The sequence below is a fragment of the Cynoglossus semilaevis genome, chromosome 8, assembly GCF_000523025.1.
Source record: "Cynoglossus semilaevis isolate Cse_v1.0 chromosome 8, Cse_v1.0, whole genome shotgun sequence".
NCBI lineage: Eukaryota > Metazoa > Chordata > Actinopteri > Pleuronectiformes > Cynoglossidae > Cynoglossus > Cynoglossus semilaevis.
Genome location: NC_024314.1, coordinates 29,347,649 through 29,358,842, shown reverse-complemented (window position 1 = coordinate 29,358,842; position 11,194 = coordinate 29,347,649). Strand labels below are relative to the sequence as shown.

Genomic DNA, 11,194 nt, shown 5'->3' with positions numbered 1-11,194 from the left:
GGGGGGGGGGGGGGGGTCACACAAAGGTCAACTGGCCACCGTTCAACAGCCACCGCACAATTAATCAATTATTATCAGAAACCAGGAGAAGACCAGACCAGAGAAGGTTCAGACCCTGACTCCGCCCCCCTGTGGCCCATAATCAGAATGCACTTATGTTAAACTAACCACAGTGTTGACTGAACAGCTGAGCTACAACGACAACAACAACAACAACAACAGCAACAACAACAACAACAGTGGCTGTTCAACCAGCTGTAGTTGTCAGTCACCAGGTCCAGGTCCTGGTCCAGGTCCTGGTCCAGGTCCAGGCCCTGGTCCAGGTCCAGGTCCAGGTCCTGGTCCTGGTCCAGGTCCAGTTCCTGGTCCAGGTCCTGGTCCTGGTCCTGGTCCTGGTCCTGGTCCAGGTCCAGGTCCTGGTCCTGGTCCAGGTCCAGTTCCTGGTCCAGGTCCTGGTCCAGGTCCAGGTCCTGGTCCAGGTCCAGGCCCTGGTCCAGGTCCAGGTCCAGGTCCTGGTCCTGGTCCAGGTCCAGTTCCTGGTCCAGGTCCTGGTCCTGGTCCTGGTCCAGGTCCAGGTCCTGGTCCTGGTCCAGGTCCAGTTCCTGGTCCAGGTCCTGGTCCTGGTCTCCTCACAGACTCACCAGTTGTCTACGGTTCTTCTTCCACGTCTCTGCCTTCCTCTTGGAGTTCATGTTCTGAAAAGCTGCCAAAAAAATCCAGGTTTTTCTAATATTAATATTAACTGTAGTACGAAAAGCTGCCAAAAAAATCCAGGTTTTCAACAAATATTAACTGTAGTAGCAAGTATTCAGTACACAGTAGTACTGTGATCCGCACATCAGGACTCACAGAAATCACTGGGGGGGTTGTGGGTCAGGTTCCTGTAGAACTCGGTGCGGTGGGCCTTCTTCAGTCCTGTACACAGTCCAAAGTCCGACAGCTTCACATGTCCCTGAGGACAAGGACACGTCAGGACCAGGACGCTGGGCTGACGCAGCAGTGTGTGTGCGTGTGTGTGTGTGTGTGTGTGGTACCCTGGAGTCCAGCAGCAGGTTGTCAGGTTTGATGTCTCTGTGGATGAAGCCCAGCTGATGGATGGAGTCGATGGCCAGAACCGTCTCAGCGATGTAGAACTGAGTGGCCTCCTCGGACAGAGTGTCCTTCTTCATCAGCAGAGTCATCATGTCCCCTGGGGGGGGGAGGCACACACACATCGGTACTTCAGATCACAACAGGAACTGTTCTCAGGTTCATCACTGCGGAGTCAAAGTTCTGACCTCCAGGCAGGAACTCCATGATCAGGTACAGGTTCCTCTTGTCCTGGAAGCTGTAGAACATCTTCACCACCCAGGCTCCGTCGGCCTCCACCAGGATGTCCCTCTCTGCCCTGATGTGAGCCACCTGGAGACACAGAGAGAGAGAGGAGACTGATGAGAACATCACCGTGACGGTCCAACATCCAGGAACTGTCCCAGTCCCCCTGACCCCTGACCCCTGACCTGCTCCTTCTCCAACATGTCTGCCTTCCTCAGGATCTTCATGGCATAGATGTGGCCTGTGTCCTTCTTTTGGACCAAACGGACCTGAGGGAGACCACACACTGTCAAACGTGTCTTCTCCAGCTCTGCGGCGCCCCCACCTGACGGCCTCCGTCTTTTTACAGTACCTCTCCGAAAGCCCCTCGTCCAATGACCTTCAGGGACTCAAAGTCGTCCAGGCCCAGTCGGGTCCTCTTCAGTCGCAGGAACTCCGTCTCCTTACGGGCGTGCTGCGATCGCCGCATCACTTTCTGCAAACGCACAGTTAACGATGAAGGAGATGATGTCACTGACAACAACAACAACAACAGCCAATGAGACGGAGACGTTTGAACCTCTTCATCTGGTAATCCCTCTTCATCCATCACCTTCTCCAACTTCTTCTGTCTGCAGCAGGAAAAAGAAAGAGAGTAGTACTGCAGTATATGGAGAGCAGTACTGCAGTATATGGAGAGCAGTACTGCAGTATATACAGAACAGTACTGCAGTATATGGAGCGCAGTACTGCAGTATATACAGAACAGTACTGCAGTCCATGGAGAAGAGTGACAGACCAGGAGCAGAGCTCTGACCTCATCTCCCGCTCCTCGTGCTGGGTCAGCAGGGTGCTGTAGAAGTTCTCCAGCGTCAGCTTGGCTACAGTCACCCTCTCTCTGGTGTGGTTGCTCATGGGCAGGGCAGCTGCAGTCCCCCCCGTCATGGCCATGCTATCCTGGAAAGGAAGAAGAAACTCGTTTTAAAAACACCTGCCCTCTGTAATAGAGGTCGTCTTCCGTGGTCCCCTAGTGGCCTGTAAAGGTAGTGCAGGGAGGTCCCAAGTCACTGTTACATCAAAAAAGTTCATCATATTTAGATTTTTTTTTAATGACTAAACTAGTTGAACTGCTGACAATTATCAACAACACTTATATATGTATGTAAATCTGGGAATGCCCCTGCTGGCCAGCGTTGTTATTGCAGCCGACTCCATGGTTTTCATGTTATGTTACTGTATGTCCTGGTGTGTCCACCAGGGGTCCTCAACCGTGGGTTCACGACCTCCGTGGGGTACATGGGATACTGCACAGGGGACGTTTTTGTACAAGTTTTAAAAACACGAACATTATTTGAGCAGCTAAGTTTCAGTGGTGTAGTCTACAGACAGGTGGTCTGTTGACAGGTATCATGTTCACTACTGACAGTCTAACAACCACAGTACTCAGTGTACTCAGTGTACTCAGTGTACTCCGTCACAAGTTTAAATACTCAAACCATGAATACACAGGTTTTTAGTTTTAAAAGTTAGGACTGAATGAATAACAACGACGGTTTATACAAAACTCTGGGCCCAGTGGACACAAAGACCATCTTTTACTACATATACTGTATATACACAGTCTATATACAGTCTATACACAGTCTATACACATACATATACTGTATATACACAGTCTATACACAGTCCATATACAGTCTATATACAGTCTATATACAGTATATATATATATATAACACGGGGTCCCTGCTCCATCAGTCTGGGGGTGGTCGACGACCCCCTTCCTCCTCCAATGTCGTACCAATCCCTGTCCTTGTTCTTTCAGTATCGTCTTCTCCGTGTGCTGAGTCAAATCGACGCCGTCCAGTCTATGCTAGCTCCCCGCCTCCTGTTAATAATATCTACGGCAGGTTCCGTGGCAGCAATAACAAATAAATCCGCGGCGGCACAGCGGCCAGGACCGTGCGGTGATAAACATGTGGTTCTTACCTCCGTGTCCTGCTCCAGAGTCGAATATTCGCTGCCGCCGACACAGGTGAAAAATGTTCAAATGTGTTTTTCGTGATTTTCCGCCAAAAAAGAAAATGCGTGTGGGAGCTTCACGCTCCGGTTCCTGTGTCCCCTCACAACACCGTCAGGCTAAACTGTAAACAGAGCAGGAATCATCACAGTGATGCCGCGGACCGAACTGGGTCGATTTACATTCATCCATATGTATTTAAACTCCTTCACTTGTCGGTTCTGAGCCCAGAAACGAACGCTGGTTCGAATCCTTATCCTTATAAACATGGAATAAAGCGCTACTTCCTGGGACCGGTGTCTCATCACACCTTCTGACAAACACATCGACCGGAGCAGAGTGACTGACGTGAATGCCACCAATCACCGACGAGGAATAGGCCCCACTGGCCAATCACGTTTGTACAGACATGATGGACGTGTGTATTGGCCAATCACAAAGAAGACGTTTTCGGAGCAGGTACATCGAGGCAGCGTTGCCGTTATAAAGGGATATTCTGTCTGAGTTGTGTTTTATCGAGTACTTTGACGCGATCGCTTATTAAAAACAAACTTATTTGATAAAATAGAGATTATTTTAAGTCCACGTTATTGATTTTCGTCACGTGTCCGATTCAATAAGTTAAACTGAAATCCACTTAAGATTTTGCATGAGAGTGACCGCACATTTGACATTATTAACGTTCAGCCCTGTGACGTCACGGAAGATCATCAACATCCTGTTTGCCTCTGACTGTGGGGATGGATTTTCCTGCTGTGTGAATTAAATGTTCTGTACAACAGATATAAGTTATTATTTATCACTAAACTCCTGCCACAGCCAATCACTGCAGCACGTCTGACGTCACTCTGTTAAATGACGGTGGGACGTTGTCTTTTTTTGGACAGGTTGAATGCTTTGCCTGTTCCAGTCTCCATGTCTCCATGTCAACATACAGAGTGGTGGGTGTGGTGACTCCCAGACAAGGCTGTTTTTATGTTTCTCACATTTCTCACATCAACGGCGCCCACTGAGCTGTGACACAGCAGCTATATTTAGACGTGCTTTATAAACTCTCTGACTGGCAGCACTTCCCTCAGAAACACTCGGACTCTGCAGAGATTTCCATCTGAAGTTCACATTCAAGGTCAACACAGACTTGGGCTTCTTTAAAGCTCGGGATAGATCGACATTAAAAAATAACTCATTTAAACTCAATCTCTGAGTCAATTTTAAAGTCTCACAGAAAGTGTTTGGTCCCGTGAACATCCAGCTCTTACCTATAATACAGCCAGTAGGTGGTAGTATTGCAGCCTACAAGAGTCAGATCCGCCAAGTCCAAAGAAGTGTTGAAGTGCTAGCAGGGTTAGCTTGGACCAACATTGGTGAAGATGGACTGGCAGGGTATGTGCTAACACACTGCTAACACAGTAGCTGCTAGCATGCTGCTAAACTGGTGTGAATAAACAGTCAGTAACCAGCCTTGTTGTCTTCCCTTTCTGTTGATTTGGGTGAGAAAGTTAGATATAAATAAAACTATTTACCATGATATTTATCATGACACAAGGCTTTAAACACCATACCTTAGCTTGCACCACCTACAGGCCGGGGTGGGAAGGCTAAACACTGACACACCAGATGACCCTTATATTTAAATAAAATGAAAATGTTCACTTTTAATCACAGAAAAAGATCTAACATAAAAGTACACAATGTTTATTTCAAGCCAAACACGTTTTGAAAGTTAAATGATGTAAAAAAAAAATAAAAAGGAAAATAAATTGCAGACATCAAACTTCTCCAGTTTGATGTTTCAAACTCAAACTCACCAGATCATCAATCAACCTTCATTCACACCACTTTCACTCCATCGTATATCGAACTCTTGAACCCGTTCAGGACAGATGTTTCAGATGTGCAGTTCGTGAACAGACAGTCCAAGGTCAGGGGTCAGGGGTCAGGTCTCAGCTGGTGACGGCTGACTCAGGGCTCCGTTGCGGGTGCGTAGCTGTGACTGTGCTATGTCAGCCAGGGCGCTCTGGATCTTCTCCAGCAGCATGTCCCCGCGGTAGACCACCTCCTCCAGCCGGGCCGCTGCCTCGTGGTTCTCCTCCTCCAGCTGCCGTAGACTGGCCGCCTAATGACACAGTGGTTCAGATCAACTCAGACAGAGGTACAATTAGGGACAAAACCATCTCTTTTAATAATGACTTCACTACTCGTTATATTAGAAATTATTACTTTAAAATTTGAACACAGCATTTCTCAACATACTTGTTTTATTCCTTTATTTTCCTGTACTTTGCACAGTTTAGATCCACTTTGTCTAGTCTTTTGGGAAACACAGTTGAGTTTCATTAATCATACATTTTTATGAACAAAGGATATATATATATATATATATGTGTGTGTGTGTGTGTGTGTGTCTTCAGGCTTAAGACCTGAAATAGGACAACATTTTAAAAAATAGTGTTGTGAGCTTGAGAACAGTCACAAGTGTGTTTATTTGGAAACAAAGTGCTTGGTACTTTTAGATGAAGAACTGTCGAAAAAAACATGTGGCTCCCTCTGCTGGCCAAAGTGAGAAATGCAGCGTTAAGGTAAACTTTTTGTTGATATTTGTACATACAGGAGGTGCTGCTAAATATCTTGCAGTTATAAAAGAACAAACTTGAAAAAGTGAAGGCCAACCTGCACTGCTGCTGTGGACTCTTCACTGGGCAAAGAGTCGATGAGGACGTCCACATCTTTGGCTGTTCTGGCGATCAGGGCTGCGAACAGCTGGGCATATTCTGGACAGAGAGGACAAATATATGTGTATGCATAATGAAAACATATAATGTTACACATTCTGTATGAACACCTTTAACTTCCCTCTTGGGAATCCTAATCCAAATCTTAACATCTAAAACAAGTGTTGTGAGTCAGGTGACCTTCAGTTGGGTTCGCAGGCTGGTCCTTGTTGATAGACGTCTGGATGTTACTGAAGGAAGCAGGCGGCGCACACTGTTGCAGAACTCCGATAGCATTGCACAACTGATCTGCAAGCTAATCACACGAAACAAAAGTGTTGCTGGAAACCTCCTTCAGTACGCAGTAGTTACAGTACACAGAGTACACAGAGTACACAGAGTACACAGAGTACACAGAGTCAGTCGTAGGTAATGAAACAGTGTGGTATACATTCACTACAGCGATGGTTGTTTAAAAACCTCAGTCATTTACACCTGTAGCAGCAGGAACTCCTGTCTTGGACGTAAGTCAACAGTGAAGAAGCTAATTATTACAAGTATTAAAAAATGTATTAAAGGTACAGTTAAAAGTGAATAGTCGAAACATGTAAACTACCACATATACTGTATATAAACTTTGTTTACGTAGCCCGTAAAGGGACATGGGGGGGAAAACAAAATCAACGTTTCTGGTGCGGACCTGAAACGTTTCTCACTATGTCCCTATGGTTTTTGGATAAACTATAGAGTCCAACAAAATACTGACCAGTGTTTGGCCATAGAAGTGTTACTAATATTTGGCTGGTTACCAGACATGAAGCTACGTCCGTCCGTCCATCCACCCATCCATTCATTCATCCATCCATTTTATTTACATTCAAGAACCCATCCGTCAGTTTTCCACCGCTTCATCACAGACCGGAACCAAAACGTTCAACCCACTCGCAGTGATAATTTGAGTCTAAATTACTTTATTGTACATCGTTATGAAGCACCAGTCCAGGGGAGATCACGTAGGTCTCAAACCATAGACCAGCAGTTAAAGCTGGGGCTCGTTCTGTTTGATGTAAGGCAGTGCTAACTACCGTAGCACTGTTTAGTCCTGACATATCAACTGTTTTTGTTATAGACGGACCGGAACCCACAGTTGAACCACGCCCTTTGTCTCAGTTTCTTATAATTACTTTCAGCATTCCTTAAAAAGACAACGTAAAAAAACGTACCGAATTGACAGCGTCCTGGAGCTGCGTTAACCTGTCGGCCATCTTTTCTGAGCTCTACTCCAACCTCGCTGTGCTCTCGCGATCATTCTTCTGTTTCTTCTCGCGATATTGTTCGTTAACAGCAACAACTCTCGCCGAATTTGACTCGAAATTATGGGAGCAGTGTTTGCTACACAGGATAACTGATATTTGTTGTAGTAACTTCAGGTTCAGGGTAACTTTTATGATCAACGAGAAAAGTAAGAACCCTCACGGAGGTAACCTGATAATCTCCCACAGTGTTTCAAAAGTCTATGGGCTATTTCAACCATTCTGAAGACTGTTACTAGCATGTAGCTAACGATAGCTAACAAACATCAACCGGAAGCAACTGACAACAAAATTTCAATGTCTTGCACTTTAAGTTCCCCAGGTAATGGAGTGACAACTTTGATATTTATACCTGTTTATTTAAATATTTCTGTCAATCTGTTAGACAAACATCCCTCGAGATTTGTACGAGATTAGTTGTGATTAGTTAGGACACGGAAGTTACCAAATGTTGTCATGTCAAAGTCGTGTTAAATTTATGTCACGTATAATTGTTTTATACGTGTTTCAGTGAAGGCAGCACAGCATTGGTAGTTGTAGTCATTTACCTGTTCCTTCAGCCTCTCTGCAGGTGTAACCACATTAGCTCGTAGCCATGTAGCGGTCAGGGGATCGTTGACTGACTGTTGTCTCCCCAGGCATGAACGGCAGCCTGGACAAAGTCTTGGCTGACGCCAAATCTTTAGTGGAGAGGCTTCGTAACCATGACAATGCTGCTGAGATGCTGATTGAACAGACAACGTTCCTCAACAAGCGAGTGGAGGCCATGAAACAGGTGGGATGTCACGTGATGCTCGATGATTAGGTCGGACTGTAGGTGTGTTGCTGAAGAAGGAATGTTCTCACAGTGAGAAGAGTTGTGAGAAGGCGGTGTTGAACTGATTTATTGATGTCTTCAGTATCAAGAGGAGATCGATGCATTAAACCAGGTGGCACGACACCGACCTCGATCTAGTCTGGTCCTTGGAATCCAGCAAGAAAATCGTCAGATCAGAGAGCTGCAGCAGGAGAACAAAGGTTTACCTTTTTGAACAGCTGTATTTCTGTCAAATACTGTTTAAATTGTAACATGATCAACAGGTTTGATTTATTTACAAATTAAATGTCAACATGTGGCTCAACGGTCAAACTGCTGTTCCTTGACAGAGGGTCCTGTAGGATATTGGAAGGTGATTTTCACAGTAAAAGCACCGCTTTGATTGTTCTTGCTGCAGAGCTGAGGTCGTCATTGGAGGAACACCAGTCTGCACTGGAGCTCATCATGACCAAATACAGAGAGCAGGTCTTCAGGCTCCTGATGGCCAGCAAGAGGGATGACCCCACCATAGTGAGCCAGCTGAAGGAGCAGCACACCACTGTTAGTAATATCAATGGACTGACATCAGCCTAACACATCATCATCATCATCATCATCATCATCATCATCATCACCATCAGCATCATCGTAGTTGTCAAAGTCGTTCCTCGATGTTCTGTTCACTTGTGTTTGTGTTTCTTTGTAGGAAATGCAAGCTCACATTGACAAGATCAATGAAATGGCTTCTGTAATGAGGAAGGCCATAGAGGTGGACGAAGGTCGGATATGTGAGGATGAGGAGAGGATCAAACAACTGGAGGTGAGAGCAGAGGCTTCAGTCTGTAGTCTGGATCAGTACAGGTCTGTGTTGGACTACTGACTAGTCAGTACAGGTCTGTGTTAGACTACTGACTAGTCAGTACAGGTCTGTGTTGGCCTACTGACTAGTCAGTACAGGTCTGTGTTGGCCTACTGACTAGTCAGTACAGGTCTGTGTTGGCCTACTGACTAGTCAGTACAGGTCTGTGTTGGCCTACTGACTAGTCAGTACAGGTCTGTGTTGGCCTACTGACTAGTCAGTACAGGTCTGTGTTGGCCTACTGACTAGTCAGTACAGGTCTGTGTTAGACTAGTAACTAGTCAGTACAGCTCTGTGTTAGACTAGTAACTAGGTGTGTGTTGGACTAGTAACTAGGTGTGTGTTGGACTAGTAACTAGGTGTGTGTTGGACTAGTAACTAGGTGTGTGTTGGACTAGTAACTAGTCAGTACAGCTCTGTGTTAGACTAGTAACTAGTCAGTACAGCTCTGTGTTAGACTAGTAACTAGGTGTGTGTTGGACTAGTAACTAGGTGATCCTAACAGATGTTCTGTGTTTCAGCTGGAGAACACTGGACTTCGAGAGTTACTTGGAATCAGCCGTGAGGCTTTTCTCATCCTCAAGAGAGAAGACGCGTCAGAGAGCACCTCGTTGTCACCGTTGCTAACCAGCGCAGATGTCAGTTTACGGAAAAGTTAGAGTCCAGCACGCTGCCGACGCCCTCGTCTACACACCCGCCGCCGCCGCCGCCGCGTACGTCATGTTTACTCTGATGCCACAAACCACTTGTTGATACCTGGAGACTTGACCTGATGATGCTTCAGCTTCTTAACCTGCAGAGACTGCTTTGTGCTGGAATGTATTTGTGGAAAGGATACAAACGCTGCGCTGATGTTCTTCTTCTTTTTCTTTTCAAAAGTTACTGGTGTAGTTTGCTAATTTTGGCAGCTTTCATGAGTCTGTGATGTGTGTAAAAAGGTGTGAATGTGAAGGTTGAATAAATGTGAACATGTGATGATGGAGGACTGTGATGTTGCTGTTCCTCCCAGTGGTCTGTGCTGACACTTCACTTGTTGTTGCCGGTCATTTCTCACCAGAACTCATTCTGTGGAGATGCATCAGTAATTATTCACATCACGTGGCTGTTCAGCAGCAGTGATCCACCTTGTTGTTGTCGTCAGCTGCTCACCTCAGGCTGACGGGTCACACCTGAGTCACAGAGTCCTAAAAGTTTGGTCTGATTTAGAATCAGATCCTGTTCACTCAGTTCAATAAAGGGTTTGAAGAAAAAAAAAAGCTTGGATTGTTTTGGTTTTTTAAAACACGAAAGTGTGAACTCATTACAGAACGACATACTTCATGACAACAGCTGAACCCGACATCTCTACATCAGTAGGTAGAAGGGGTTTTATACATAAGAAAAACTGAGTTTTTCAATCTCATCTAAATCTTTTTTTAACAACCTTATCAGAGTATTGATGGTATTTTCCAGATGTTTACATGGATGTTGAATGAAGTCCAAGTCCTGGCTCGTGGGTCACTGCAGGACATTCACAGAGTTGACCTCAGACCACTCCTTTGTAATGTTGACTGTGTCGTTAGTTGTTGGAAGACGACGCTCTCCTGAGTCTGAAGTCCAGTGGAGAAGGTTAGTCTGCACCTGAACCTGAACCCCAACGTTCAGAACCATTAAAAACCATAGTTAGATAAACACGATGTTCTGATGTTCTGATGTTCTGATGTCCCCGGTGTAAAAACACAGACAAAGCTCAAACCATGATGTCAATCAAACGGTGTGACAGAGCTACACTGGATAAACCATGAGAAACACATGAGAATACAACGAGGATCAGTCAGTTATAGAAGATGTGATGGAATCAGCACTAGACACGTGACAAGATTGGAATTCAATTCGACTGGCTTGACTGTTACACTTCAACTCTTGCAGCAGATGTCGCTCTAAGCACTGAATGAAGTTTCGAAAAGTGAACCTTTGAGTCGACGACGGGCTGTGCGGTAGTTATAGTGAATTATACAGTGAACTGTTGAAGATCACATTCGTTACATCAACACGACCACGTGAGCTCCACGTGTGTTTCCATGTTGTGTTCTAAAAGTTGATCAAAATAAAACTGGAGGCAGCACTGGTCCCCTGCTTGTCTCCTGTGCAGAGGACGGGAGCTGAAGTTCTCGCGGGACAAAACACGCGAGATTCTCGTGGTTTCTGACATAGTGCAGGAAG

General features: G+C 45.6%; 3 protein-coding genes across 5 annotated transcripts in view; 1 reads left to right on the top strand and 2 right to left on the bottom strand.

Moving 5' to 3' along the window:
• Nucleotides 1–4,936, bottom strand: part of LOC103383069 (serine/threonine-protein kinase 38-like) — an 8,711-nt gene extending 3,775 nt beyond the window's left edge. The window contains exons 1-10 of one of the 2 annotated variants that reach the window (XM_025057743.1): nucleotides 4,876–4,936; nucleotides 3,283–4,791; nucleotides 2,111–2,250; nucleotides 1,874–1,925; nucleotides 1,667–1,789; nucleotides 1,500–1,583; nucleotides 1,278–1,401; nucleotides 1,035–1,189; nucleotides 850–952; nucleotides 642–703 (exon numbers count right to left, since the gene is read on the bottom strand). In XM_025057743.1, coding sequence (XP_024913511.1) covers nucleotides 642–703; nucleotides 850–952; nucleotides 1,035–1,189; nucleotides 1,278–1,401; nucleotides 1,500–1,583; nucleotides 1,667–1,789; nucleotides 1,874–1,925; nucleotides 2,111–2,244 — 837 coding nt within the window. In that variant the 5' untranslated portion in view covers nucleotides 2,245–2,250; nucleotides 3,283–4,791; nucleotides 4,876–4,936. Of the gene's footprint in view, nucleotides 1–641; nucleotides 704–849; nucleotides 953–1,034; nucleotides 1,190–1,277; nucleotides 1,402–1,499; nucleotides 1,584–1,666; nucleotides 1,790–1,873; nucleotides 1,926–2,110; nucleotides 2,251–3,282; nucleotides 4,813–4,875 lie in introns of those variants that run through there. The other variant, XM_008316074.3, reaches the window with a different exon arrangement.
• Nucleotides 4,937–4,953: 17 nt separating this feature from the next.
• Nucleotides 4,954–7,348, bottom strand: med21 (mediator complex subunit 21). The gene is made up of 4 exons (XM_008316072.3): nucleotides 7,248–7,348; nucleotides 6,226–6,340; nucleotides 5,984–6,084; nucleotides 4,954–5,429 (listed from the first exon to the last, which is right to left on the bottom strand). The coding sequence occupies exons 1-4, from the start codon at nucleotides 7,287–7,289 to the stop codon at nucleotides 5,250–5,252; spliced, it is 438 nt and encodes a 145-aa protein (XP_008314294.1). The 5' UTR covers nucleotides 7,290–7,348; the 3' UTR covers nucleotides 4,954–5,249.
• Nucleotides 7,349–7,362: 14 nt separating this feature from the next.
• Nucleotides 7,363–10,248, top strand: fgfr1op2 (FGFR1 oncogene partner 2). 2 transcript variants are annotated; one of them, XM_017034825.2, is made up of 6 exons: nucleotides 7,363–7,504; nucleotides 7,976–8,112; nucleotides 8,237–8,354; nucleotides 8,552–8,694; nucleotides 8,840–8,953; nucleotides 9,514–10,248. In XM_017034825.2, exons 1-6 carry the CDS (start codon nucleotides 7,471–7,473, stop codon nucleotides 9,649–9,651), a joined length of 684 nt encoding a protein of 227 aa, XP_016890314.1. In that variant the 5' UTR covers nucleotides 7,363–7,470; the 3' UTR covers nucleotides 9,652–10,248. The 2 variants fall into 2 exon arrangements, with proteins under 2 accessions (XP_016890314.1, XP_008314295.1); XM_008316073.3 differs by having other exon boundaries at nucleotides 7,395–7,659.
• The last annotated feature ends 946 nt before the right edge of the window (nucleotides 10,249–11,194 follow it).

What these genes read in the sequence shown, in the direction of transcription:
- med21 (XM_008316072.3), bottom strand. Translation starts at nt 7,289, where the DNA reads ATGGCCGACAGGTTAACGCAGCTCCAGGACGCTGTCAATTCG. An exon ending in GCCTGCGAACCCAACTGAAG is followed by an intron (nt 6,085 to 6,225) that starts GTCACCTGACTC and finishes CTCTCTGTCCAG; the next exon opens with AATATGCCCAGCTGTTCGCA. An exon ending in AGTCCACAGCAGCAGTGCAG is followed by an intron (nt 5,430 to 5,983) that starts GTTGGCCTTCAC and finishes CTGTGTCATTAG; the next exon opens with GCGGCCAGTCTACGGCAGCT.
- fgfr1op2 (XM_017034825.2), top strand. Translation starts at nt 7,471, where the DNA reads ATGATCAACGAGAAAAGTAAGAACCCTCACGGAG. An exon ending in AAGTAAGAACCCTCACGGAG is followed by an intron (nt 7,505 to 7,975) that starts GTAACCTGATAA and finishes TTGTCTCCCCAG; the next exon opens with GCATGAACGGCAGCCTGGAC. An exon ending in AGAGGATCAAACAACTGGAG is followed by an intron (nt 8,954 to 9,513) that starts GTGAGAGCAGAG and finishes TCTGTGTTTCAG; the next exon opens with CTGGAGAACACTGGACTTCG.